The sequence below is a fragment of the Ammospiza nelsoni genome, chromosome 16 (genome assembly GCF_027579445.1).
Source record: "Ammospiza nelsoni isolate bAmmNel1 chromosome 16, bAmmNel1.pri, whole genome shotgun sequence".
NCBI lineage: Eukaryota > Metazoa > Chordata > Aves > Passeriformes > Passerellidae > Ammospiza > Ammospiza nelsoni.
The window spans coordinates 1,640,433-1,668,332 of NC_080648.1; the positions used below are offsets into that span (position 1 = coordinate 1,640,433).

Consider the following 27,900-nt stretch of genomic DNA (forward strand, 5'->3'; position numbering starts at 1 on the left):
TTCCTGGGTCACACAGAGTGTGAGATTTGTGCATCACTTTAATGTCTGCTCCAGCAGAAACCTCCCATGTCCAAAATTTGGGAATCCAGAGAATGGAGAACAAGCCAGGCTGTCCCACCTGCCACAGCTGCAGATGAGGCACTGTGTGAGGCAGAGCACGAGCTTGGCAGTCTCAGCCCCAGGAATAACTCTGCCAACCCCCAGTGTGGCAGCAACAGGCCAAGAGCCTCACACCAAACCCTGCTGTTCCCATGGAAGGTGGAGCCTCAGCCTTGGAGAACCTCAGCTAAAAGCCCTGATATTAATGATACCTCTCCCAAACTGCCTGCCCAGCTGTGGGAGCAGGCAGGGGCTCCCTGGGCAGCCAGGGACACATGTGGGTGGCCACAGGAGAAGCCAGAGGTCAGGGCAGGCCCACAGAGCCAGGGCTGGCCCAAGGGGCAGAGTTGAAAAGGCTTCTTAAAAAACACCCTGGGGTTCTGGCCTTGGGATGCTAAGGGCAGGGTGCTGCTGCTGCAGGCTGTCCTTCCTCTGCCTCAGGTGTTCAGAGCACCCAGGTAACACAGCCCAGCTGCCTTTGGGCCTTTCTTGGGTTTCTCCCTCCTTTGGAAGCCACAGTTTCAAGCTCCAGCTTCAAAGAGGCAACTGAGTGTGCTGGAGAAACAGAACCATGGAATCACTGAGGTGGGAAAAGCCCTCCCAGACCATCGAGTCCAAACTGTGCCTGATCCCCTCCTTGTCCCCAGCCCAGAGCACTCAGTGCCACCTCCAGCCCTTCCTGGGACACCTCCAGGGATGGGCACTCCAAACCCCCCTGGGCAATCCCTGATTTCCATGGGGAAATTCCTGCTGTGCCCACCCTGGGCCTGCCCTGGCCCAGCCTGAGGCCGTTCCCTCTGCTCCTGTCCCTGTTCCCTGGAGCACAGCCCGACCCCCCCGGCTGTCCCCTCCTGGCAGGAGCTGTGCAGAGCCACAAGGGCCCCCTGAGCCTCCTTTGCTCCAGGCTGAGCCCCTGCCCAGCTCCCTCAGCCTCTCCTGGGGCTCCAGCCCCTCAGTGTCCTTGCTGCAGAGAGGGGCCAGAACTGGGCACAGCCCTCAGGGGCCTCAGCAGGGCCAGCACAGAGAGAAACATCCAGAAACACAAACTGAGCTGTGAAAGAGCTGCCTCCAACCTCCAGCCCTGAAGCTGGCATTGAGCTGAGAGCAAAAAGCAAAGAGTTTCCTGGACTAGAGAAAATAAACCAGGAGTCTGTACTATATTCTTAAATATGGTTTAATACTCTTCTCCATTTCTGTACATCACAACACCAAGATATCACTGCTTGGGATCTCTCTGCAGAGGCTATATAGTATGCAAAGGCTAGGATCTCCCACCCCCACTGAGTGTGTTTGCATGTGTAAGTGTAATACATATCAGTATATATTGATATACACATCAATATATAATGCAATATATATCACTGAAGAGAACACATTGATTAAAGAAATACAAAAATTTGGCATCATTTCCAAACTTAAATAGTAAAAATAAAAACTACAAAAAGGAGCTGCATACCCTAATGTATAATGTGAAACAACAAGCAGTATATTCAAAAATGTAAATTTACAACCAATTTTTGTGGTCTTGTCATGTCACATTAGACCCATTTACAATGGCAAAATCCAGAACATACTGCTGTGAGGGCCAGGGCTGTGCTCAGCCCTGAGCAGACCCAGCCCCATCTCCTGGGAGAGATTCCAGCTTGGATGTGGGGATGGCAGCAAAGCCACCAGCCAGGGCAGGGACCAGGGGACAAATGGTATTGCTCACAAGGACAGGAATTTTGGACCTCAAACAACAGTGGGACAGAAATTTGAAGAGAAGCTCCCTCTGTTCAAGTGAACCAGGACAAGAGGCGAAGGTTTGCAGCTGGAACAGGAGCTGCTCCTGAGGGAAGCACCGGGAGAAATGCTGGGAGAGCCCCAGGGAGGGACAGGACCTGAGCTGTGTCACTGCTCCATGGGACAGGACCTGAACTGTGTCACTGGGCACAGAGCCACTGTTCCCTGGGACAGGAGAGGACCTGAGCTGTGTCACTGCTCCATGGGACAGGAACTGTGCCACTGCTCCATGGGACAGGACCTGCCCTTGTGTCACTGCTCCCCTGGCCTGCACAGCCCCTGACCCCCAGAGTGTCCCCAGCAAGCTGGACACACCCCAAGGATGAGCTCCCTGATCTATGGATGCTCTGTGGAACAGGCAGGACACCAAGCCTGGGCAGTCTGGAGCATCCAGAGGAGATCCTTTGCCTCCTGCAGGGCACATCCCCACAGGACAGACACTGCTGGGAGCTGGGTGTTCCCAGGGCTGTGCCAGTGCTCCACGGATCAGAGTCAAATATTCCACACTCCCAGCACTAATTCAGCCTTCACTCCACTGACTCAGTATTCCTGTCAAACACCCACTTCCATTTAAGACCTGTGGGCTCAAATTCACATAATCAAGGAAACCTTACGCAGTCCTAAAGCAAAAAGAAAAACTTACTGAGGAACAAAAAGCCAAGTGTACCTTACTTCACTGAAATCTCATGTTTATTTTTGTCAAGACTGAAAAAAAAATAAATTCCTGAAGGCTGCACTGCTCAAATCCAAATTAAGCCCAAGACTCCAGCAGCATTTTCATTGCAATCCATGAAGTGCATTTCCTAGTTTGTAAGAGCAGTGTTTCTGCAAATAGATTAAAGCACGTTCGGCTGGTGAGCCTCCCCAAACCATCAGAATTTGCAAGCCACATGTAATGAACCAGCACTCAGGTCAGTGCCTCCTCAAGCTTTTGAAGAGAATTATGGCTCCAACCTCGTTCCATTTCTTCTGCAGGCTAAGCTGAGAATGCCATGTAAATGGGTCACGGCGCTGCCAAATGCAGCAATTGATTTCTCCAATCAAAGTATAAAGAAACAAACCAGTAGGATCTTACTTCTATTAATTTTGGAAGGAAGAGGTTTACAGCAGTTAATGTATCATGAAGGTTAAAAAAATCATTTCCATAAAATACAAGAGCAACCAATTTCACCATTGAGTAAAAGTAAAAACTGGGATTCTTTTTAAATTAGTCCAGAGTGGCATATAGGAACTTAGTAGTTTGCTGCTGTACTGACACTATGACAAATCAAAGTGTAGGGTTTTGCTTTCTTAAATCCAAATGCTCGTGGATCAAGTTCTGGAAATGTTCCAATTCTAAGGCAGGGATCAGTTGTGTTTTCCACCATGAGTTTGCTCCTTGGGTTGGATGCTGGAGGGGCGAGGCACGTGTTGCCGGACCCAGCTCGACTACCTAGTAGTCATCAAGGTCAAAAAATTCATCGTCTCCTCCTTGGTATTCCATGCCCTGGAAGTCCACCCGGTACCGCAAGATACCTGCAAAGAAACAGCCTTTAGCTCCCCCAGGCACAGCTCCTCACTCAGCCCTGGCAGCACAGGCAGCTGGGAGGGAAATGCCACAGGGAATTCATTCCGTGCCCCAGGGAAGCTGCCCAGCCTGGCCAGATTCCTCCTGGAAAAGCTGAGCCTGTTCTGGGGCTGCATCTCCACAACACCAGTGGCACATCCCTGCTCGAGGGTCACTGCCCACATCCAGCCTGGCAGTGAAATCCACAGGGCAGCTGGCACTGCAGCTACTTTTGCAATGCAGTAAAAGCAGGATTTATGTCTGTTTTCCTTTTCCTACCCCAAACACCAACCCAGGGCTCTGGAAATCCTGTATCCCTGGAATCACTCACTGAGGTGAAGGAGATTTGCAAGGACATTTCCTTTCCAGCCTACAGGGCATGGGAGCAAAGAGGATCCCACCATGCAATGAGGCTGGATCTGGCAGGAAATGAGAGACTCCTGGAATTACAAACCCTGAAACTTAGAAACCTTGCTCCTTATGGAGCCAAACAATCCCAGGTTCTTTCCTCCCAACTGGTGCTCTCTGTAACCTAGAAATTCTCCTTTACAATGCCCTTCTCCCTGGTTCCCACCACCAGAGCTGAGCCCAGCCAGTAGCACAGCTCTGTCTGGAACCCCAGCCCAGGCAGGATGTGGATCATGGCACTGCTGGGGTTCCCCCTGGCCAGGACTGGTCAGGCTGGCACAGGAGCCACCTGCACTCTGCCAGGCCTGGCTGATGCCAGGGAGCTGCAGAGCAGGACTGGCTCCCAGAGGCCTCACTGCTCCCCAGGATGGACTAAAACCACTTTTCTTCTGAAAAGAAGCAGAAGATCAGGGAGGCTCTGAGAGATGAGCAACAGCTCCAAGTGCTTCAGGAACAGGGCTGGGGGTTGTCAGAGCCCCAGGGCAGGGCAGGGGCTGCCACCAAGCCCCTGTGCACACAGAGCCAGGGCTCTCCTGAGCTCCAGCAGCTGCACAGGGGCACAGCCCATCCCTGAGCCCTGCACAGCACACAGGCATTGAGGAACACAGCTGGAAAATGACAGGGCCCAGCATGGATCACCATCCTGCTGGACAGGGAATGAATCCACCCTGCTGAACACAACTGTTCCTCAAACTGGTTTCAAGACTGCCAGGAATTAAGATTAATCCCGCTCATGTTGGCACCAGGTTATCAAACCAACCACTAAATACACAAACAGATTTTCCTCTTGCAGTTTACCTCCAATTCCTCCAAATCCTTTCACAAATTGGGATCCTTCTTGTGATTTGTCTGTAACAATTTCCAATGTTGCTCCAAATTTCTTGTAGTTGTTTGCAAACCACTCCAGGAGGGGCATACTTTCTATGAGTTCATGTTCCTGCCCAGTCTGTGGAGACATTGGAAGGGAAAAATAAATAATATAGCCCTGTTACAGTCCCTGTGTGTTCAGTACTGAGAAAATCCCCTCCCAAGGTTGGCTCCATGGCTCTGTCAGCTGTAGCAGGGACAGCAGCCCTCCCAGGGCTCCCTCCACAGGGACATTCCTGGGGGAAGGCATTCCTGGCACAACTGCACCAGGCAAGGGCAGGCACAACCAGCAGCTCCTGGTGCTACAGAATTAATCACTGACAGGGTTTTGGGCCTCTAACACAACATTCAGTGCAGAAGCAGGAGAAAAACTGCCTTGATGCTTCTGCTCCAGTGTCACTCCACAGTACACCTCAGCTTCACTGCTCATTCAGACTTGCTGTGCCCCCTCACCCAGCAGGAACACTGATCCACGCAAGCACAGAGCCAAAAGGCACCATTTCCTGAGCAGGAAGTGCAGTGATTATTGTGAAACAGAAGCCCCTCAGTGCAGGTAACACTGCAAACCCCCCATGCACAGCAGGGATTGGCAGCCCTCCCTCCAGGAGGGAACAGCTGGGAATGGCTCCCAGGCACAGCCCAAGTGGGACACATCCCACCCTTTGGCAAGGGACACTTTTTTCCCAGTTTATCCTGCAAAGTAACACAGACCCCTGGTGCACGAGGGCTGTTTGACCTGCACAGGCAGCAAATGACAGCTCCAGGTGTCAAAGGCATCCCAAAGCTGACACTCCCTTGGCTCCTGATCCAGGTCACCATTCCTGACCTCACAGTGGCTCTGCACAACCAAAGCAGTGCCAGTAAGCAGGAAGCAATGGCTCTGGGGCCTTGCCTGCGTGGGGGCTACCAAACCCTTGGAGGTGATGGTTTGGTGGTGCCCAAAGATTGGCACTGCCCATTTACACAGCCTAGGCACTGGCAGCAGGGAAGAACGGAGAAAAGCAGGTGTGGGATCCAAGGGGTTACACAGGAAGAGCCACAGGATCCTGCCCTGAGGTGTCACTGAGTGCCAGAAGGTCACTGTGCTCAGGTGCTTGGGACAAACTTAGCCCAGATGTCCAGAGCTCTGCACCAACACACTGAGAACAAAGCCAGAACCCCAAAGCTGAAATACCTCCTTGTCTGTGAAGTGGGATTTATCCTTCTCTTGCTCTGGTGTCAAATACAGGATCTTCTCCTCTGAGAAGGGAGGAAAAAATGATAGTATCAGTTTGGGTAAGGCTACAAGATGCAGTTTAAAGACAGCAGGAGACTGAGCACAGCCAGCAACTACAACACAGAGGGTCTGGGCACCACCACTGCCTTCCTTCCTCTCCAAAGCTCTGTGAGCAACCCACAGGGCACAGCAGCACAGAGCAGCTGCAGAGCCAACACAGAGGGGCACAGGCCCTGCTGCAGGCCCAGCAATTGTGTTTCTGGACACAAGGTCCCCTCAGGCTCCCCTCAGGTACCACACTCACAAAGCTGGAAGGAGGTTCCAGGCTGGCCCTGAGACCAAGTGCCCCCCTGGCACTGCAATTCCCTCTGTGCACTGGAGCCCTGCTTGCTCCAGCTCTCCCCCCAGAGGCTGGGAAAGCTGCAAAGAGCCCTACACAACATCCCTGTGGTCAGACATCCTCAGGGAGCCCCTCCAGCAAACCCATCCCAGCCAGGCCCCTCAGGTGTCCCACCCTGAGAGCTCCCATGTCCCAGAGCACCACGTACCCTCCGTGCCTTGGCAGTGCAGGACGTATCTCATGATATCCAGGTTTTCATAGACTATCAGGATCTCTACTGCTCCCATTTCCAAAGCTTTTAGTGTATCTTCCACACCAAAGCAGTACTTGCCCGTGTCCTGGCTGATCTCATCGAAGTATCGTCCTGCAGGGCACACAGAGGCTGCCATGAGCACCCAGCACAGCACACAACTCCAAACAAGCTGCATCTGAGTGCCAGAAACTGGGAGAAGCAGCTGCCACCACAAGGCCTGGAACTAAGGGGATCTCTGATGGAAGGACAGAGAAAGTCCAAGATGTCTGGTGTGGAAAAAGGAACCAACCAAACCCCTGCCCCATACCAGCAGTTGAGGTGTGCAGGTGACAAAAGGAACACTGCAAGTGCCACTCTCAGGCAGCATGGCAGGGCTGGGGCAGCACAAGGGCACTGCCAGGAGGGTGAGAGCGGCACCTGTGCCACACACCTGGCTCAGGAGGATGCTGCAGTGCATCACTTACCTATTAGCTTTTTCTCTTGGATGAATTTCACATTGGAGAGGACCTCAGTTGACAACTCAATTGCTTGATTGAAGCCATTTTCTCCTCCATATGAAATATCAACTAGTTTGAGCACTTTGGATTGCAACCGCTGAAGGAGAGGAGGAGGAGACAGGAAATGGTGAATCCAGCCCAGAGCAGAGCTCAGACTCCTCACCCTGCCATGGGAGCCACTGCTCTCACCACTGCACTTCACCTGAGGCACCTCTGAATGCACAGTACTGAAGCACAGTTTTCAGGCAACAGGGACCAGGATTAAGTTTACTGGAGTTCAATTCCAATAAAGCTTCTGCTTTATTGGAACACAAAGAATGTGAATGCCAGTTCCAAACCAGCGGGGACAGATTTCTTATTAGCCCTGTTTCAAGAACAGGAGCTCTCAGCTCCTTGCAGGAGGTATCAGAAATGGGAGACTCCTTTGGATGCATCACATTTTTAGTTTTGATCAAATCTCTTCAGAGGCCAGAGTTCCATTCCCCTGTACAATCACCACCCCAGCACTGACACTCAGCCAGGAGGGTTTGCTCACCTGATCAAACATGTCAGACTGGCTGAGCTCAGTTTTGAAGTCGGCCGAGCCGGCGAGGACGAGCCCGGCCACGTTGACCTTGTCCCCGGAGATGAAGAGCTGCACGGCCGTCTCGGCCACCTTGCGCACGTAGTTGTGCCGCTTCTCCATGCGCAGGCGGGCGAAGCGCAGGGCAGACTGACCTCCTCTGCCTGCAGGGAGGGACAGGGCACCCATGGGGACACACTGCATGCCAGCAGCATCCTCAGGACACAGCTGGCTCGCAATAACCACAGCCAAGGGCAGCTGCAGCCTCCTGAACTCAGTGTGCCACGAGGCGAGGCAAGGGCTGCCACGAACACTCAGAGAATAAAGAGGGCTCATTCCCACCAGGAGATTTTTCTCCACAGAGGAAAATGTTTCTTTTCTTTCTATAAAGACCTGCAACTCTGTAGAAATGGAACATTTGAGCACATCTTCTCTCCCTGTACCTTCAAGAGAAGCCATCTCCTTTGTACACTGCCTCAAACGCTGCTGACGCAGAGCACAGCCCAGCAGTCTCTGCTGCACAGCCTCACTGGAGGCAGTGCTTTTGTTTCATTTTGTCCCATCCCACTCTACAAAGGACAGTGGGCTGGGAGTAACCAGCAGACAATTTGCTGAACTCATCAGTGGCTGGCTAGAACACAGCAGCACAGAGTGGAACTCGAATTTTCCTTGCTCCATGAGGCCCCATGGAGCTCCCTGCAGAGAGCAGCTCGCTGCTCCTCCCTGCGGGGTGCACACAGCACCAGCACATCAAACCTTAATGACCCCACTGAGTGGGATTGCTGCTTGGGCTACTAACACCGAGTTACAACTGTCCCAAAGCCAAAGAAAGGGTCAAACGCAGCAAGAAATAAAAAGTGCCACTTCTGAGATCAACTGAATATTGCTGTGATTCATTAATTCTGACAGAAGGCTCAGACTGGAGGCTTTGCTGTCAGATTCCAAGGGAGCACAGACTTGAGCAGAGCTAAACCCCCACAGGCCAAGTTCCACCCTGCCATCCCAGCCCAGGACAGAGGCAGCCCAGTGAGTTACCGTGCTTCTTTGGAAGATCCACAGTGAATTTGTGCAGCACTTCCCGCGTGTTGCCCTGCAGCGTCCCGAACAGGGCCCCGCTCCCGTCTATTACAATGAAGCCAAACTTGCTGTCGTCGGAGAGCAGCGCCGTGAGGGCCTGCAAAGGACACAGTGTGAGGGGGCAGCACAGCACAGCCCAGCAGCCCCAGCTCACAGCTCTCATGGCTGCATTGGCATCAATAAAGGGGAGGAAAACCAGCACATTAAGGAGCTGTAACTATTCCAGATCACTACAGAATCTCAGGATTGTCTGGGTTGGAAGAGAGCTTAAGCACCTCCCACTGTCCCAGGCTGCTCCAAGCCCTGTCCAGCCTGGCCTTGGGCACTGCCAGGGATCCAGGGGCAGCCACAGCTGCTCTGGGCACCCTCTCCCAGAAAGGAATTCCTTCCACACATAATCCCATCCCATACAACACTGTCAGGAGCACAGAGGAAACTCAAGTTTAATTTTGATCCCAATTTCCCAGCTTTGCCAGTTCTCCACCTGAGGTCACGGTGGAGATGGGCTCTGGAGAGTGTGAAGTGCAATGGATCCCACCTCTCTGAGGCTGCCTCACCTCTCTGGCTGGCACAACTGGAGCAGTAATTCTCCTCAGTAATTCTCCTGGCATTCCAACCAGGAAAGCAGACCTTGCTCAATTCATTGTTGGTTCAGTTTTGTAGTCCAAAGCACTGACACAGCCTCCCTAGCACCACTACTGGGCTGCTGCACCTGCTGACTTCAAGTCCCACAGGCAGAATGATGAAATAAATCTACAGTGGCTGTAGCAAATTCAGCCTTACAGAGCACAAGGAAGAGCAGCAATAATAGTCCTGTGCATAACTGGCTGTGGAGAAGACAGCCAGAACATTTGCTGCAAAATGAAGTTATTCTTCAATTTTCCTCCTTTAAAAAAAGCAGCTGACTATTTCCCATAAGGTCATTTAAGTTGCCCAACCAAAGCACAGAGCAGTATCAAGGTTTTTGAGTTCATTTTGCTCAAGCATCCAAACTCTGCACTCCTTTCTCAAGGCAGTCTCTCAGCTGCTGCAGCCTCAGGGGCTGTCTGAGTGGGCAGAAACATCCAGCACACACACACACACACACTCCTGCTCACTTACACATGCCCAAAAAAGCAATAGCCAGAATCCTCTTTCTGGCTGGCAAAACCACATCAGTAGGATGGGGAACTTGTCAAAACTCCAGATTGCTTGAAGTAACCAGTTTAACACTGCAAGTGATGGTGCTGGGTTAGTGCACGGGATCTGGAGCTGCCTGCAGGGCTGTCAGCCTGATTACTGGGCTGAACTGACAGGATAAAACCCATCAGTCATCCTCTTCCAAAATCCACACTACCCAGGATGCAGCTCTCAAGCTTAGAAGAAACAGAGGCTAAGGTTTAATGGAATCTCCTGGCCAAAGTAAATATTCTGTATTAATTCCTCAGCAGTGGGATGAATGAGAGGAGGAAGTGGCATATTACACTGCTAACTATTGAACTGGGACTGAGCCAAGCAAAACGTGGGACTGGAATGAATGCTCCAGCCAAGGTATCAGAGTAAGTCACTGTAAATCCTGCCCCTCAGACACATCAGGGCTCACAGCCCCTGGGGGAGTTACTTCAGTTCCACACAGGCAATAAAATATCTAGAAGATATCTTATCAGATGCTCTTGCCAGGCAGCACATGACTACAGCTCTGATTTCTTGCTTTCCTCTTATTTCATACAGAACCAATGATCAGTGATTCCCTGATCAGCTCTGGCAGCAATTGCACTGTTTGACCTGTCAAGCACCAAGGGATCATTGCCTTTGTTCTGCTCCTTCAGCCTGCACTGATGTCCCCCTCTGCAGCCCAAAGGTGAAGAGCAGTCCCTCCTCTCACCTTCCAGGGGAGCTGTGGGTGCCCCAGCAGCTGCTCTCAGCTCAGGGGCTCCAGGCTCTGCAGCCAGAGAGGGGCAAAGGCAGAGCTCAGAGCCCACGGCCCCAGCAGGGCAGGCAATCCCCAGGGAAATAAATAACCCCACAGCCCCAGCAGGGCAGAGCACAGAGCCCGTGCAGGGAGGGGCTGGCACTGATCCATCACCAGGAGCAGCAATTCCCACAGATTCCCCTCAGGTCACTGCCTCACACCAGCACCAGTGGGTTTGCAGCTGCTCCTGGGAACAACCTGCTGGGCACTTCTGTATGGAATCAGTGTCCTGAGGCAGCAGCTGCACAGGAGACCAAATGAATTCATCTCCTGCCAGAGCAGGAGGAAACCCAGCAGCCTCCCACTGCCCACAGCAGCAGGGACAAACACTTCCCTGGGCCTGGCATCCTGGCTCTCTGCTGAATTCTCTTATTTCCCTCTTGCTTTCACTCATCTGTGCACACAGGGACCCAGCAGAACTCCAGACCTGTGTCTGTGCACAGGTTTTTATTCCTGGGAGGTCAAAGGCATGTTGGGATTTCATCCTTTGTGGAGACAGAATAGTAAGGATGGACCTCACCTGTGCAACAAGCACACCTTTCCCTGCTGTACTCCTGCCCTCTGGAAGCCACTTATGGATCAAATCTCCACAGACCCAAACAGACAAGCACAACTACATCACTGGAGGGCCTGCCAAGCCCTGTCAGATGGGTCTGACAACAGGCAATCAAGTCTCAGGCCATACATTTATTATGGGAAACATCAAGGACGTGAGGGGCACTGCAAACATTGAGACCTCTGCACCTGCCAGAGCCAGAACAGCCTCAGAGGCAATACACTGACTGCAGTAATCCACATTTCTTTCAATATGCCTCAAACCATTCATTTCACTTAATTAGATGTTGGATAAAAATAATCCCACTTCCCCCCAGACAGATTAGGCACATGCCAGTTCCCCATCAAGGCTCTCAGTTAACACATCTGATAGCATGGCAGGCAACACTGATAATATCTTGGCAGTATTTTAAAGGCTGACTTGCAATAGTATCTATGGGCCTCTGTGGTTAAGGAAAAACCCAGCCTTCCTCCAGTTACAGAGAGAAGCTCCTGTCTGGGTTACAGAGTCAGGGCTGGAGGAGCTGGGCAGTCCCTCAGCTCCTTCCAGCAGGCATTCCTCATCTCTGGCATTCCCAAGCCACCCAGAGCCCTCCCCAGGCCATGTTCCTGCTGCTCTTGTGGCTCAAGCACAGCAGGGCTGTGCCCACAGCTTGGCCCCTGCAATGGGGAGTTCTTACCTCCGTGTGGAATTTGTTGTCACACAAATACAACGACGTATTGATTGGTTTGAAAGGTTCAAAGTCAATGTTGACTTTCTTCTCTTTTCCTTCTTCTGTCACAATTGTTCCACAGTAAACAACCAGACCATTTGGAGGTACTACAAACAACACAATGCAGGTTTAGATCACTAAGGAATGTGACAAGCTGTACTCATCAAAAACTGACTGCCAGCACAATGAAATCAAGATCCCAGACTTTTCATTTTCCCTTTTCCCCACCTTATTCTCTCCCAGGTCTCTACAATGGGAAACAAACTCATTTAGTGCACCTGTAGCAGACATGCAGCTGCCTCTCAAAGCCATGAGTTTGCAAGCTCACACCCCCAGAGAAGGCTGAGCAGCCCCTGAAGCTCTGCTGCTCCCCACACAGGGATCTGCAGAGTGCCCATCTCAGGGAAGGCCACAGGCCAGGGCAAAAGCAGTAACAATGAACTCTGCCAGGGCTCATCTGACATGGCCTGGGTCTGTTCCCCCCACAATGATGGCAGCTGCTCAATGCCATGCTTAAGGCACACAGAAGTTTCTGCTTGACAGAATATTACTACTTTAACACAAATGAACTGTTGCAGAATATCCAGCTCTTAAGCCTGGCCAAGTTTAGCAGAGTCAGCCCTAAGAACAGAATCATGACCCCATTCCTTTAAGACAAGGACCACCTTACTACTCTAATCCCAAAGTCCACCCCTGAAGCAGCCATCAAGGCAACATACCTGGAATATCAGTGCAAAACAGCAGCACAGGCCAACAGATTTGATTAGCAGCAAACTGCATAGTGCAGGAACTTAAGGCTGCTTCCAAGCAAGGGAAGTGTGCCAGCATCCACACAAGCTAGGAGTTACCTTTGTTATAGAGTTTCAGTCTTTGCTGTACAGATGTGATGGCTCCCAGCACTGAAAGGCGATTCACCCGGGACTTGATGTTGGAGGCGGTGCCAAACTCGTCCGCTAACATCTTTGCCACTCGTGAGATCTGGTCTTTGGGGGGAATGATCAACGAGATCATGCTGGTACCATTGCTGCGGAGGGAAAACAGGGATGTGAGCAGGCAGCAGAGCAACAAGCACCCTCACACCAAATCCCTCCTCCCTCCTCCCTCCCCCAAGGACGCTTCTTCACTGTCGCCGGCGTAATTCCCCTTCAGCTGGACAACAATGGGAGAGGAAAGAAAACAAAACCAAAACAGGCTCTGCTTCAGTGCTCAGCCTCCACCAAGCAAGTCCTCCAAAAGCTGCTTGTTCACTCTGGGGCACTACATGGGAAGAAAGAACACATGTACAGAGCAAGGGCTGCACAGACCAGGGGCTGTGAGCAGAAGGAATGGAAGCAGTTCCCAGCAGAGATTATTTAAAACAATGCAGCCACATACTTCAAGGACATCTCAGAGCCCATTTAATTTGTTCTCAGACAGCTGGAGCACCAAGCAGCCCAAGTGCTGTCTTTTAACACGTTGTTTTCCTCAGATTAATACAGAAAATGGAAGGGGAAGGATTCCTTCGTCACAGTGAGTCTTCTCTGCTTTCCCACTATCACTTTTGTCCCCAGAGCAGCTCATCAGCTCTGGCAGCTGCTTTAACTGAGCTGTGCTAAGCACACACTGCTGCTTCACCAGCACCAACCCCAGGCACAGAGTCAGGAGATAAGACCCCACAAATCACAGGACAGGCTTAAATTAAAGGAAAATAAGTTTGATATTCATTTTTCCTAGGGCTTTTGGGTGGGTCTTGCAGAAATCTTAATCCCCAAAGCTGCCTTGTGGTTCAAATCCACCCAAAGCCAAAAGGAAAATTGGGGAAGCTCCCATCTGCCTTCCAGCAGGTACCTCCCATTTGCCATTGAAGTATCCCAGATGTTTGAAGTGCTGCCTCTGCATTGTCTCAGATTTAACCCAGACCTCATGCTTCCCATTAGACTAATGGCACAAAAATCAAATCCCTCATCGTATCCTCCAGCTCTCTCAAGGGCAAAGCAGCTAAGCTCTGTGAAAAAGCCTTTTCTCAGGATTCTGAGTCAGAGCACCAACAAAGTGCTTTTCAGACATCAAACCCCAGGGTTTTGCTCTTTTACATTTCTTCTGGAAGGAGCCTACCCCAGCCCCTGCTCGCTGCTGTTTCAGGCTGGCACATACCAGTGTCCTGCTGAAGTGTTTGGGCTACAGAGGCAGCAGGGAAGTGCTTTAAAAAGCATCACTCCATTAGCTTCCTTACACATCTTGTACAGCCCTCTCCCAAAGATCCTCAATCCAGGCCAAGTTGAAATGGAGGCTGGTAGGTCAAATAAGTCCTTGACCTTAAAGACAACTAATTGGTTTTAATATGTGAGCTCCCCATCCACACCAGTCGAAGTCACAAAGCCACACTGGCCTGTGTTATTCCCAGGAGGAGCTCTGAGCCATGCTGGCAGCTCTCAGGCTTGCAGGTCACCCCAGCCAAGAATACTCCACACAGCTCAGTCAATTAGAGCATTACCCACCCAGTGAATGGCACCAGCCCTAGGGGACAGATAATGGCTATCACTCCCAGCAGGCTCCTTTGAGCAAGAGGCTGATCAGAATGAAAGCAACTCTTCCCCACTTCTGTGCAAGCAGCACTCCCGAGTTATCTTCTCCTCTCAAAGAACAAAGTCTTACAGCTTCCCAGAGATCAGAAAGCTCTGCCCATCACACCTAACTTCCTGCACCCCCTAAGGGCATCCTAGGGTGGCAGGTGGGAGTGGGACTGTCACACCCCTGGGCACTCCATGGCTCTCCTGCTAGGAGGAGATTGCACACAATTTGTCCTGAATTGAGGGCAGAGGGGAAAGAGCAGGGAGCAAGTCCTGTCACAAGCTGCCTGGAAGAAGAGCCCAATCCCTCACCTACAACCCCCTTGCAGGAATTTGCAGACCAGGAAGGCTCCCCAAGCCTCCTCTTCTCCAAGCTGAGCCCCTCCAGACCCCTCAGCTGCTCCTCACAGGCCTGACTCTCCAGATGCTTCCCCAGCTTTGTGCACAATAAGGAGGAAGGCTGGGTGTGCACTCCCTAGAGCAATTCCTCAGTAAAAAGTCATTTGAAAAGCTCTCTTCAGTTTTCAACAAGCCACCCCCCTCAGATGCCAGCCCCTGGCCTTGTGCTGTGTTCCAGTGCCCCAGAAACACTGGGGCCAGCACAGAGCACCCACTGGATCCTGCACACAGCTCCTCATGCACCAGGCAGGGTCACAGCACTGCTCCTCAGGGACATCCCACCCGAAGTAACAGAGTGGCCTTCACAAGCCTTGGGATTCATTACTGCAAACAAACAAATGTAAAGGGTCTCAGAGGATGCATTCCCCTCATTTAAATCCCCAACTAGTTCAACACAGCACAGTATTGTGCCTGGGCCAATCCTTCAGCAAATTCCAGTCTGGATTTGTATCCAAAAGCACCTTCCACTACCAACATCAAGTGCACTTCTCAGGTTTGGCATGCTTCACCACTATTCACACAGTCAGAGCTATTTCAGGCTCAGACCAATTCCTGCAGAATCCAGCAGAACAGCTGGCATGCAGCTTGCCACAGGAGCCACCCTGCAGGCTGCTGGAAGCCCAGAGCACAAGGAACCAGCCAGCTTGTCACCAAGTCCCCATGCACCCAGCACTCCAAGGGATCACTAAACAAGCAAACAACCAAAGACTGAGACCAGCAAGGCAGCACTGAAGCAGATGGGCAGCAGCACTCAGGGTGGCTGCAGAACTCCCTCACATGCTGCCAACACCTCGTTATCTGACCGTGCAAGAGCAGCTTTCCTCTCTCAAAGCAAGCTTGTACCTGTCTGAGACCCTAATGCAGTATGGCAGGGCCTAAAAAACCCTGTGCTGCATCTGCTAAACTCACCCCAAGGAGACAAAATGCAGCAAGGGGTTTCTAAGAAAGCTGCTGTTCAAAAACACTCAGAAAAAATAGGTTATTCTGCAGAGTAAGGTAATTTCCACGTCTCCTCTGGGTCTTTGCAGCCTCAACAAGATAAAGGGTATTTCTGCAAATCCCACCCTGTCCCCTCCAGAGCTGAGGGCTCCAGAGAACACTTACCTGGGAATGAGGGAAGGAATTTCCCCAGAACCATCCCAAGGCCTCCCAAAAGGGGGCACAGCTGCACCACACACCTGCCATGGGACACAGCCAGGTGATGTGCTGGGATCAGGGGCACTGCTCACACTGGCAGCTGGGTGTGCCCTGCATCCCCCTCAGCACTCCTGGGGGAAGCATGGGCCCCATGCCAGGCCATATCCTGGTATCACAGCACTGCTGAGCTTGCCCCTGCTCAGCACACCAGTTCCACCACAGCAGCTGGGAGCTGATGCTTTTGGACCAAGCTGAGCCAGGGCCTTGCAGAGCTCCAGGCATTGCTGTCCCTGCTCTGGCCAAAGAGCTGCCAGTGCCATCCAAGGGCGGGATGCTCGAGATGTCTGTGATGTCTGAAGCACAGCCCAGCCCACAGGCCAGCACCACAGGTGCCACTGCTCAGGGGACAGGGGCAGAGGAAACAACTGGGAGCACGAGGGGCAGCAGCCCACACACTCCAAAGAAGCAAGGAGGCAGCTCTGCCAGCTCTGGAGAGGCAGGAGGCCTGCACTGTCTGCACTGTGGGCACTGCTCACAGTGCCAGCCCTGCCAGGAATGGGCAATTGGCTCAGATTTAGCAGCACCTGCCATGAGCAGCATTAGGTACCTCCAGGAGCGAGGACAAGGATCAAAGCTCCAACCTTCCCACACCACAGCAGGTGAGCTCTAGCTTTCTCCCACTGTGCTGGAGGGCTGTTTGAGGGAAGAGAGGAAGGAAAAATAAGCACATTTCACTCTTGGGACACAGCAAGTTCCTCAGAAAATCAAGGTTTGTGGATAGGACAGCCTTTCTATTATTAAAGCTCCAATGTTGCTACAGTTGGAATTTTAGACAACTGTGCCACCAAACAGCTCTCCCAGACACACAGAGACCTCAGAGCAACTGCTGACAGGTGATCACAGCGAGTGGCAGTGTGGGCAGCACTGAATCACCGCTGACCCAGTGCCCAGAGCTGCAGGGGAGCTGTGCCACTCCTTTCTTGCAGCTCCTGTCCCTGCCAGGAGAGGAGGGAGCCCAGGAGCCCTCCCTGCTGTGTGTCAGGCCAGGAGCATGGCTGGGGCCCTCCCAGGAGCAGCAATGGCCCAGGGGATGTGGCACCAGCTGGGTCCCTGCTCCCAGCCCATGCTCAGTACCAGGAGTGGGGCCCTCTGGATGTGCTCTGTGCTCCAGCACCAGGAGGCACCAGAGCAGAGCCAAGGGCACAGAGCAGGCACTGCACCCTCCTGGCATGGACTGCTTTCCATGACAGCTGCCAGAGGAGCCTCCTGCTCTGGGTGGCCATCTCACCATGTTCCTACCCTCCTGCCACCAGAAGGAACAGCTGAGCAGATCCTCAGACCTTCAGTTTCAGCTGGCACCAGACAGTAACGTGGTGGTTTTCCACAAGGCTCCCACCTCCCTACACAGCTCTGTGCTGTGAAATGGGTCCTGCTCTGCCACAGCCCAAAGCAGCAGCAGCCAGCACAGCTCCCCTCCAGCAGGCACACAACCACAGCACTCTGAGGAGGAGCACTCAAGCAACCTGGCTCCTGCAATTTGGGCTGTGAGCTGGCACGGGAGAGCACTAATTTCACAGCCTGCTATATAAATAGCAGTGACTGGCCTGCCCTGTGCTATCAGAGAAGGCCTGACAAACAGCAGCTGAGCTGTAGCTGCTCCACAGTGAAACATTTCACACTAACAGCACACTGTGGAATGTGGGATACAGAGGCAAGGCAGGGCAGTCATTCCCTAGGACTCCAAATGGGCTTATTTTATTTTAACAGGGCACAGCTCCATGAGCATCCTGCTCTCCCCAGTAACCAAGGGCAGCACCAGGCCTGTGGGTGACTGCCAGAGACTGGCAGGAGCACAGAGCCAGCAGCTCCCAGATAATCTGATCCCAACCACATTCCACAGCCAGGAAGCTTTCTATGAACCAACTGTTGGCACACAGTGCCCCAAGCCATGGTACCCTCCCCAGGTACCCTGTGCTGCTCTCATCCAGGACTGGGCATCACTGGGCAGGCACAACACATCCCAAGGAGCCCAAGGAGCCTGGACAGCCAAGGCTACCCAGGTTGTGTGGTGGCTAAAGCAGTTCCACGTGCAGCCAGCTGCAGGGCAGATGCAGCAATGTCACTGCAATCCAAGGCACAACTCCACCAGGAACATCACAGAGGTGCCAAGGAGCTGCTCCTGAACCAACACCCACAGTGCTGCAGGCACGTGGCACTTCAGTGAAGGACTACACCCAGGGCACACAAAATCTGGGATGAGAGGAAAGAATATTTGAGGGTTTTTCAGGCTGTACCTGAGCACAGATGCTGAATGGAGTGCTATAAAAAGGACGTGTCCTTTGGTAGAGGCAAGTACAAAATTGCTGGTTTGGGTTCCCTTACAACAGCCAGGCCATCAGACACTCCCCACTCATCCTGCCCTGAGTGCCAAGGCACTGACCTTGCCAGAGGGAAGCTCTACACACACTCCTGCAACTCATGAATGATGGCTGTGAAACAAACAGGTCACAGCTGCACCCATTAAAGATTTCATGTCTTTTAATAAGACAAAGCCCTCATCAAACACAAAGTGCCTCAAGTCCACTTGAGATGCCAAATCTGGAGAGACAACAGCTGATGCAAGAGCTGCACAACTTTTCCTGGAAAACCTGCTAGGAAAGAGCAGGGAATCTCCAGATCCCTCAGAGGCCACATCACCTGGAAGCCAAAGACTGCACAGCCTGTAAGATAACAGCTGAATGCTCTGCAATAAACCCAGCAAACACCCCCAGCCTGACTGCTGCTTGGAGGCACCAGGGTTTGTGATGCCTCCACCAGAAGCAATGAACTCCCCCTCCCTGCTCAGCCCATGGGCCCTGAGCACTGCACAGACACCCAGCAGAGCACACAGCGCTGGGCAGCTCAGTGGGACCCAGCACAGCCCCTCTGAGGTTTAATGTGGAGCTGAGCCAAAAGCCAGGCAGAACTTTGTACAGCACAACTTCAGCAGGAACCCCACAATCCCCCAGAGGCATCCTGCATTTCACCCCAGAGCTCTGGATCATCTCCTAAAAGGCAACATGAATACAAGCCATCCCTCAAAGGCTTCCATGTCACCCAAAGAAGGGTTTGAAGGTATGGAAGGGACCAGTTCCCAAGCAAAAGGAAGGCAGAGTTCACCTCTCTGGATGCACTGACACCTCAGAAGCACAGGAAAAGGACAAGATGGGGGCAGGGTGGGTATGAGGAGAGGATTTGCAGAGCCAGGAGACCAAGTAATTAATTCTTCAGGAATCCTTTTCAGCACAAGCATTTATTGGAGAAATTGAGCCCCCCTCCTCCACTGAACTGAAGAAACACCCCAGACACTGAATTCCTCCACCAGCCTCTGAATGCCACCTCTCCCCTGGACAAAGGAAAACCACTTAACTGCACAGCATGAGACCATGCAGCTATTCCACCATGGCTCACACAAAGCCAGCCTCTCCTGCTGCAGTCCTGCTCCAAAGCCCACAACAGGAATCCTATACATCATTCTCCCCTAATGCTGGCAGACTGGATAGAAAAAGCACCTCATGTAACCAGAACCAGCTTGAAGCAGACACTCAGACTGGCCTGGAAAGGCATCCTGCCTTCCTACCCTCACCCACCACCTTCTCAGAGAGCAAAGGCCTCCAGATGCCAACCAAGCTGTGAGTGCCAGCCAGGGAGAAAAGCACCCAGCCAGAACCCACCCTGGGAAACACAAGTGAGCCTCAGTGCACCCCTGGCTCCAGCAGCCAGGGAAAGCTTCCCACAGCGAGGCAGCAAATGACAGCAAAGGAGCAGAGCAAGGGTCAGGTGAGGCAGGGCTGCCCCTGAGCCAGGAGCTGCCCCTGAGCCCAGCCTCCCTCAGTGCCAGGACAAAGGAGGTGAGACAGGAATCAGGTCACGGACTCCTGCACACAGCACAGCCTGGCAGCTCTCCTGTGCCTGAGGCTGCACAGGGAGCAGGTGACAGAGAGCCCTTGGCCCCTGGGCCACCACACAGCACCTGCCCAGAGGGACAGGTCAGCAGCTCTGTCCCCACACTGGGGCTGGCTCTGATCCTGCTGCTCAGGCCACCACCAGCACCCCCATCCCACATCCCTGCAGCTCCAGAAGCAGATCCCAATTTCATCCCAAGCACTGAATCAGCACAAGTGCATCCTGCACACCCCTTGGAGAAGGTGAATCAATGCCTCTCCAAAATCCTTGGATCAAAGGCAACACACCACAAAACACAATTGCACAGGCATGTTTTGAATAGGCCTCATTGGCTGCATCTGACCTCATGCAGAAAGCCTGGATGCCCAATTACTGGGAAGTGGAACAGACATTTCTGCACTTCAGACATTTGTGACTCACTGGGAGGCTCAGTTTTGCCACAGCTCCCCTGCTCTCCCTCCTCCTTCTCCAATTATTAATGCTCCAAGTTTAAAAGACTTGTTGCATTATGCTAATGGGCCATTTGGGTACAAGATGTACACTGAGGGACTGAAACAAATCCAGATTTGCTTATTAAGATGCTAATGCCCCAGAGCTACATGGGAATAGGTGGCTAACAGGAGGGAAAAGAAATCCAGTTGCCACAAAGCCAAAAAAGTCTGTCCTCTTTTGAGGTGCTTGTTCCCATCTCCTACCACGTCATTCCTCAGGGGCTCATTCATTAGCTCGATGTGAATGATGATCTGTGCATGAATCACGCTGCTCACTAATGATTCACACAGTTGTAAAAGAGGTACCAGGCTGCTGAACAGCCACAGGCAGTCAGACACTCACTGGAGTTCTGATCTGGAGCCACTTTTCCAGCTCAGGTCCTCCTCAGCCACCTGCCAGTGAGCTCTCTCCAAACAGCACTTGCTAATTGTCACTGCACTTCCAAAGGAACAGGTACAGCAGGCAGGTGAGAGCCCAGGAGATGTTTTACAACCATTAGACTGAGGCAACCAGCAGGATGTCAACAACCCTTTGGACATTGTCCCTGGCTTCAGCTTCCCTGGCTCCTCTTCCCACCTGGCACAGCTTTCTCAGACCTCCCACCCTGAGCACCACTGAAACACAGGACACTGCTTAGTCCTGAGAGCTCTGATCAGCCCTGCCTGTATGAAATCCACATTCAGCTTGTACCCCAGCCCTGTGGACACTGGCAGCCTGAAGAGGCCCAGCAGAGCAGGGAAATGGTGTAGAAGCAGCTGCTGCTCATCCCACGTGGTTTGCTGCCACAGTGCCCTCAGCTCTCCCTTCTGCCCTGCACTGTTTCTATTCCAGCCCCTCTGCAAACACCTCCTCCCTGTCCCCACAGCAGCAAAAGGCACTACTGGCATGACAGCCTCTGCCTCTCACAGAAACATGACCTCCTTCAGGAACTCCCCCTGCCACAGGCAGCATGAGAAAGCACAGCTTGGAGGAAGCAATCTGCCTTGGGTAAGAACTTCAACCACAACCTCTTCCCTGAACACCCCACACTAAGGTCACATCACCAAGTCAGAGCAGAAACCTCACTGTCAGTAAAGCTCAATTCCTGCACACCCTCCTGCTCCCCCAGCCCTGGTCCCACCCGTGCCTCACACAGTGACAGCCCAGCTCAATCCAAGCTGGAGCAGGACCTTTCTGCAAGAGAGGGCCACTGGAGACACCAGCTCACAGGAGAGATCCTCAAGCCTCTCCCATGACTGGCACTGGCACAACGTAACAGAGCTGCAACCTAAATACCACAGCACGAGTTGGAAAGCCAAGGACCACCTTGGCATGGCTCTGCCCTTCCCAATGCACCAGCTCACCCAGGCCTGGGGCAAGGCCTCCATCACAACCCCCATCCTGAGGGGAAAGCTGCAGAAACAGCTCCTGTATCAAGTTAAACTGACCCAGAGCTCAGGTCCGAGGCACAGCCACAATGACAAACAGATCCTGATAAAGAAGGCAGGGAAAGAGATCTGCTGCCAGGCTGGGAGCAGGGGAGGGAGCCCCTGCACTGACACATCTCTGGCAGGGCAGGCAGACACCAGCCAGTGCTGACAGACCTCACTAAATGCTCCTCCTGCTGTGTGACACCCCCTGAGCCAAGAGAGCTGCTCTGGTCCTGCCTGGCCATGGTGGTGGGGTCACCCTAAATCTCCTGTATGGAGCAGGAGAATCCACGCCGGAGTTAACTCAGCTACAACACTGTCCCACAGTTATCCCAGCACAACTGCACCTGCAGCACCACCAGCAGAACAACCCACTCACAGGAGAGTGCTGCAGGAGCTGTGCCTGATCCAGGTGGGAAATACAGCTCACTCAGGCAGCAGGAGAGAACCCCAGCACCATGGCTTCCCAGGACTTTGTTCAAAAGAAACTGGGAGCAAGGCAAAGCTGTACAGGAGAGAGCTCTCACTGACCCAGTGATCCCTGACTGCCCCAGCAGCGGAGCTCTGCAGCCCTGCCCACAGTGGTGTTCACTCACAGCCAGATGGGCTCTCAGGCCTCTCATGGAAAGGGCCCCCATCCTCACAGTGGAACAGGTTAAAACTGCCTTATCCCCCAGAAGTATCAGCTCATCCAAGCCAATCTTAGCCCTGCCAAGCTGCCCAGTCCCAGAGCAGCACCATCCCAGCATATCCCACAACAAGGTGTTGAGAAGTGCAGCCTCCTGCTCCTGCTCCACAAGGCTGGGAAACAGCAGCAGCCTGAACCTAATTCCAAGGTTGGACTTTTCCATCAGGACCAGCAAGACTCCAGAGAGACTGCAAGAGAACCCATCTGCAAATGATGTGGGCAAATCTTTTCTGTCCAAGCAACAGGTGAGCTTGTTCACCCTCAAGCAGAACTATGCTCCATTTTCCAGGAACTCAAGCAGAACTTTGTCTCTCTTTGGAGAGAGAGAGGCCTCTGTCCCTCATGGTGACTTTGTTCCTCTCCCCTTCTGTTTCTCCCATATAGCAGATGGAAATCTCAACATGGCAGAATCCAAACCCAGGCAGGAACTGCAACATTTTGCTTTCCTCCCAAAGACTCTGGAGACACCAAGATGTCCCCTTCTCTTGCCATTTCTCCCTCCTCCAGCTTTGAAACATTTCTTCCAGTTACAACCACAATAAGTTACTTGTTCAGACTTTGTTTCTGCATTCGCCTGTCTGACCCACCTTCCAGAGCACATCATTTGGGAAATGTTCCTCCCCACACCAGCCTCAGTTGTGTTTGCACTCAGTGCCTTCAGTGACACCTCAATCTTCACCTCCTCTTTCCCTGTTCCAGTAAAGTAACCAACAAGGGCTTCTGCTCCCAACAGAGCAAGCTCAGGACAAGGGAGAGGTCTCCAGAGAGGATGTTCCTCAAAGTTTTCCCATTGTAAGGGAGCTCCACACCCTTCACTCTCACCTGGGGTCTGGAAGCCCATCTGGCTAGGCAGGTGCCAGTACCATTGCAAGCAGAGGTTTGCAGAGGAAAGCACTTCTAAGACATGGAGAAGTTTCCAAACATGATTCCAATGTGACATCTCAGGTCCTCTCCCAGCAAAGAGACTGCTTGTTGTTGCTGATACTTCATTTTGCCAAGCATTTACAGCTTAGATTAGCAGAAAACCCTGCCCATAGGCCAGCTAACTATTCAGAACTGCAGAGACCAAAGGAACAAAGAGGGATTGTCAATTTAGCACTGACACTGAAAAACTGCATGAAGCAACAGCAGAAAAGCCCCAAGAGAGAGGAGAAGAAAGGAAAACACAGTGGCTAATGCTGCTTCTGCTTGGGCTGCAGCAGCCCCACAGAGAAAGACACAGCTGCAGCTTCTGGGGGGCCCAGTGTTTCTCCAAACCTATTCTACAAAACTGAACTGTGTACTGAAAGCAAAATGAATCCCTCAGTAGGGGAGAAGCAGAAATGTTGGATCTAAGTCTGAGCACTCCAAGCTCTCAGAGATGCATGACAAGGTTAAACTTCTGCCAAGGCCACAACTGCCCCATCAGGAGCCTTTCACTCCCATCTCCTTCTGGCCACAGAGGTTCATTGCCTGCAGGGCTGAACTGGTCCCTGTGCTCCCCTCACACCCTGTGAGAGCCCAGCTACCCCCTCCACCTCACCAAATCACAAACACCAACTCAGCCACTCTGCACAGGACCACACGGTTTGCAACTCAGCTTTGGAGAGCTGGAAGGAGATAACTTCTGGTTTAGGAAGCAAGACACAGATAACAGCTCCTTCTAGTCCCTGTCAGCAGAGACAGGGCTTTGAGGTGGGGCTGGGGAGTTAAAAATTATTTTTCATTGTTTGGAACTGACAGATTCTTTCTATAGAGATCAGTGAGAAAGGCAGATTTCCTTAGCAGGGCTGGGAAAACAACACAGAGCATTCCCACTCGGATGTTAGCTCCAGGTTTGAGAGGCAGCCCTACCCCTGCTGGCCTCCAGCTGATCAGCTTCTGGGAAAGCTGAGGTTTTAACCTTTCCCCTGGGTGCTCTGACCAAGCACTGCCCCTCTCCTCACCCATCCCATAAAGGCCCTTCCTCGCCCTCCTGCTCACTTTTGTTAACCCCCTGCAGGCTGCACTGAGAGCTCACCCCATGAGCTGGGTCAGAGCAGAGGGGCCCCCACACATGCCAAGGCAATGTCTGACTCCAGCTTCCTCCATTTCCCGTCCTTTGATCCCGGCAGGAGCAGCCAGCACACGAAACTGGGACACTGCTGCTGGGTCACTAATGGAGCACATGAGTAAGGCAAGGTGGGGACGCCTTCCCAGCGAGGCCTGGCCCTCCACATCACCCTGCTGGAAGGCTTTGCCCCTAACCCAGCCCAGAACAGGTCTTCCCACTGCACAGGAAGGGGAAGTGACTCCTGCAGAGGCAGGAAAAGCCTGTTCCACTGCCCCACAGCTCCTGTGCCAGGGAGCCCCAGCCTGCTGGGGGCTGAGGCTGCAGCACCTCTCCTCCTCACTGCACCCACACCAGGGTCATTTGGGCTAGGCATCCCTGGAAGACACCAAACCAGCATCACCTCGCTCAGATTAGACTGCTGGCACCAGCACCGCCTTCCTCAGGAGCTGCTTCAGCAGCTGGCACAGATTAAATTAAGGGACAGCAGCATCACCACTTCCAGGAGATGTGCTGGATCCAGGGGGCACAGCTAAACCTCCTGCACGGATCTGACTGTGCCTGTGGCACCTCTACTGCACAGCAGAGCTGTCCAGGGATCACTGGAGGAGGGAAGACAGGGCAGACCCTGGCCTGTGGCCCCAGGAAGCTGACACCACAGGAGACACCTGCCAGGAGCACCCCAACAGCTGCTGGGACCTTCTCTGCAGCACTCGCCCATCCCAAACAACACTGAAATGGGCACAGCTCAAACCAGGGAGAGACAAAACTCCAACTCCACATTTCCAAAACCCACCCAGGCTCCCTAAATGCTCTTGCACAAAGCTCCAGCGGATGCCTGGAGTTTCCCAAGCCCTTTCAGCCTCCCAGGACCCCTGTGAGCACAGCCTGTGCTGCCCACAGCACACACAGACTCAGCCCAGTGATCAGCTGGGGCAGCCAAAGTCCAGTGTGCCACAGAGAAGGGCAGCCCAGGCTCCCCACTCCCTTCTACCCCCACCATCCCTGCACAGCTGCTCATGAATCAGAGTAAAACACATCCAGGGAGACCTGTGACTCGGGATCCCCTCCTACCTGGGTTAGTTTTCAGCTAATGATTGCACAGACCAAGCACCAGCACGAAGGACATGGCAAGACAGCAGATCTGCCAGCTGGCCCCAGAACGATGCCAGTGCTGCCCAGCTACAGCAACACCTGTTCAGGTGAGCCTGGGGAAATTGGAGCCACAAGGGCGGCTAAGGAGTGACCCCTCATTTTTATTTTACCAGGCTGTCTGCCCAGACACACTTTCTTTGCTATTTTACAGCCCCAGAACCTTGAAGTCTTGCAATTCCTCAGGCCCAAGAGGGTTCCCAAACGATGGAAGCAGCCACTGCCAAGCTGCCCTCTCAAACAGGCACTTCTGGCATGGGGCAGGCTGCAGGAACAGATATTCTGGGGGGACAAAAAAAGTTAAAGTGCAAGGATTAAAGGGGAATTAGAGACTTTAAATTTCCCACTGTCCAAACTTTGGAAGAGCTTACTTCCAGGGAAATGGAGCTGAGCACCTTCGCTGGGAGGGGAAGGGGCGAGAAAGATCGAACAACTCCCGGTAAGGAAAGCACCGAGTACGCGCTGCCCTCACCCCGCCGCCCTCCCCGGCCCAGCCGGTCCCTTGGGAGCGGCCCAAGGCGGCACGGGGACAGAGGAGCGGCTCCCCCGGCTGGAATCCGCCTCCCGCCGGTGCCAGCTGGCACGGGCCGGCCGGACGGGCCGGGCAGCGGGGACCCGCACCTGTGCCACCCCCGCCGGGCCGGGGGCACCGCCCCGCCCGGGGCCGGCTGCGGGAGCGGCTGCGGGGCCGCGCGGGGCCGGCGGAGCCGGGGGCAGCCGCCGTCCTTTTCCCTTTTCCCGTGCGGGAAGCGCGGCCACGCTTGCACTCGGCCCTGCCCTCCCGACCCCGGCCCGCCCTCCCGCCGCCCCCCGGGCCCGAGCGGCCGCCGGGTCCCACGCGGCCGCACAAAAGGGCCCCGGGGCCGGGGCTGCGCCTCCCGTCCCCCCGCGCCGGGCGGGCCCGGCCGGCGCCCCGGCCGCGGCCCCGCTCCGGCCGGAACACCCGGCGCTCCAGGGCGGCGGCCCCGCGGGCCCGGCGCTCACCCGCGGGCCGCCTCCAGGCTCTTGATGAGCTTCTTGATCTTCCAGATCTCCACGTTGCGGTCGGCAGCGCTGGGATCGTCCGCCATCTTCTCCCTCCTCCTCCTCCTCCTCCTCCCGCGGCGGCAGGCGCTGCGGCGGGCGCGGCGGCGCGGGGCGGGCGGGCGGCGCGGAGCGGGGCGCTGGGGCCGGGTGTGTCCCGGGCGGTGCCGGTGCCGGTCGGGCCCCGCCGCTCGGTGCCCGCTCCCCCCGGCGCGCGGCGCTGACGTCGCACGCGGTGCTCGCGCTCCCCCGCGCCGCGCACCATGTGTTGCAATCGCCTCACATGGGGGCCCTTGACGTCACTTCCGGGGGGAGCCGGCAGCGGGGCGCCGCGCCATTGGCCGCCGCCCCTTCCCGAGCGCGCGCGCGGGGCATTGTGGGGCGCGTAGTCCGGAGCCCGCCTGGCGGGGCGGGAGCGCGGGCGCGCGTCTCGCGAGAGCTGCGCAGAAAGGCCCGCGCGCGCTTAAAGGGCCCGTGAGGGGCGGCGGGGCCGGGGCGGGGCCGGCACCGAGCGGGACTGAGGGGACGGGCGGGGCTCGCGCGGGAACAGCCCGGGGGACGGACACCCCACAGCCGCTCTGCACCATCGACTCACGGCCAAGCACCGCCACCGGGGGAATCGGCCACCCCTGGGGGCTGTGTGTCACCGGAGAGCTCGCACTGACCCCCCTGTCCGAGCCACGTTCATCAATGCCCGCAAGGGAGAGGCCTCCGGGCTACGGCCCCCAGGCAGTGCCCAGCCCGTCCCGCTGTCCCCTCATCCAGCGCACAGCGCCCGGCTCTGCCCAAGAGGATTCCAGCCTGGACAGGGAACGGCCAGGGCTGTGCAGCCATTCACGCAGGGGCTGCCCCACTGTGGGAGGCAAGCACGCGGGTCAGACACAACTTCCCTTTAATGAACCCACACCGACGGCTCCTGAGCACGTGCCGGGCCACCTCTGTCCCCTCTGCTGGAAACTGTCCTGAGTGCCAGAACAAAACCCATCCTTTCCTCCCCCTAATACTTGAGCCTGCAGGACAGAGCAGCCGCAAACACGGGTTCTGTTCCAGTTCAAGAGACACAGAGTTACACATGGGGAAAAAGGAGACACAGCCACATTTCTGCACCTCCCTGCAAGGCTGGGTTGCTGGAAGCACAGTGGGCAAGTGCTGCTCCAGGCTGCAGCCTGTTCGGTAAGGCTAAGCCCAAGCACAAGGTGCCTGATGGTGAA

The 27,900-nt window shown here is 54.1% G+C and overlaps 1 protein-coding gene across 1 annotated transcript; it reads right to left on the reverse strand.

The window, feature by feature from the left end:
• Positions 1-1,255: 1,255 nt before the first annotated feature.
• On the reverse strand, positions 1,256-26,866 carry ETF1 (eukaryotic translation termination factor 1). Its single transcript, XM_059483462.1, has 10 exons — positions 26,651-26,866; positions 12,715-12,890; positions 11,834-11,973; positions 8,606-8,744; positions 7,544-7,734; positions 6,976-7,105; positions 6,467-6,622; positions 5,877-5,941; positions 4,634-4,781; positions 1,256-3,396 (listed from the first exon to the last, which is right to left on the reverse strand). The coding sequence occupies exons 1-10, from the start codon at positions 26,734-26,736 to the stop codon at positions 3,314-3,316; spliced, it is 1,314 nt and encodes a 437-aa protein (XP_059339445.1). The 5' UTR covers positions 26,737-26,866; the 3' UTR covers positions 1,256-3,313.
• Between the last annotated feature and the right edge of the window lie 1,034 nt (positions 26,867-27,900).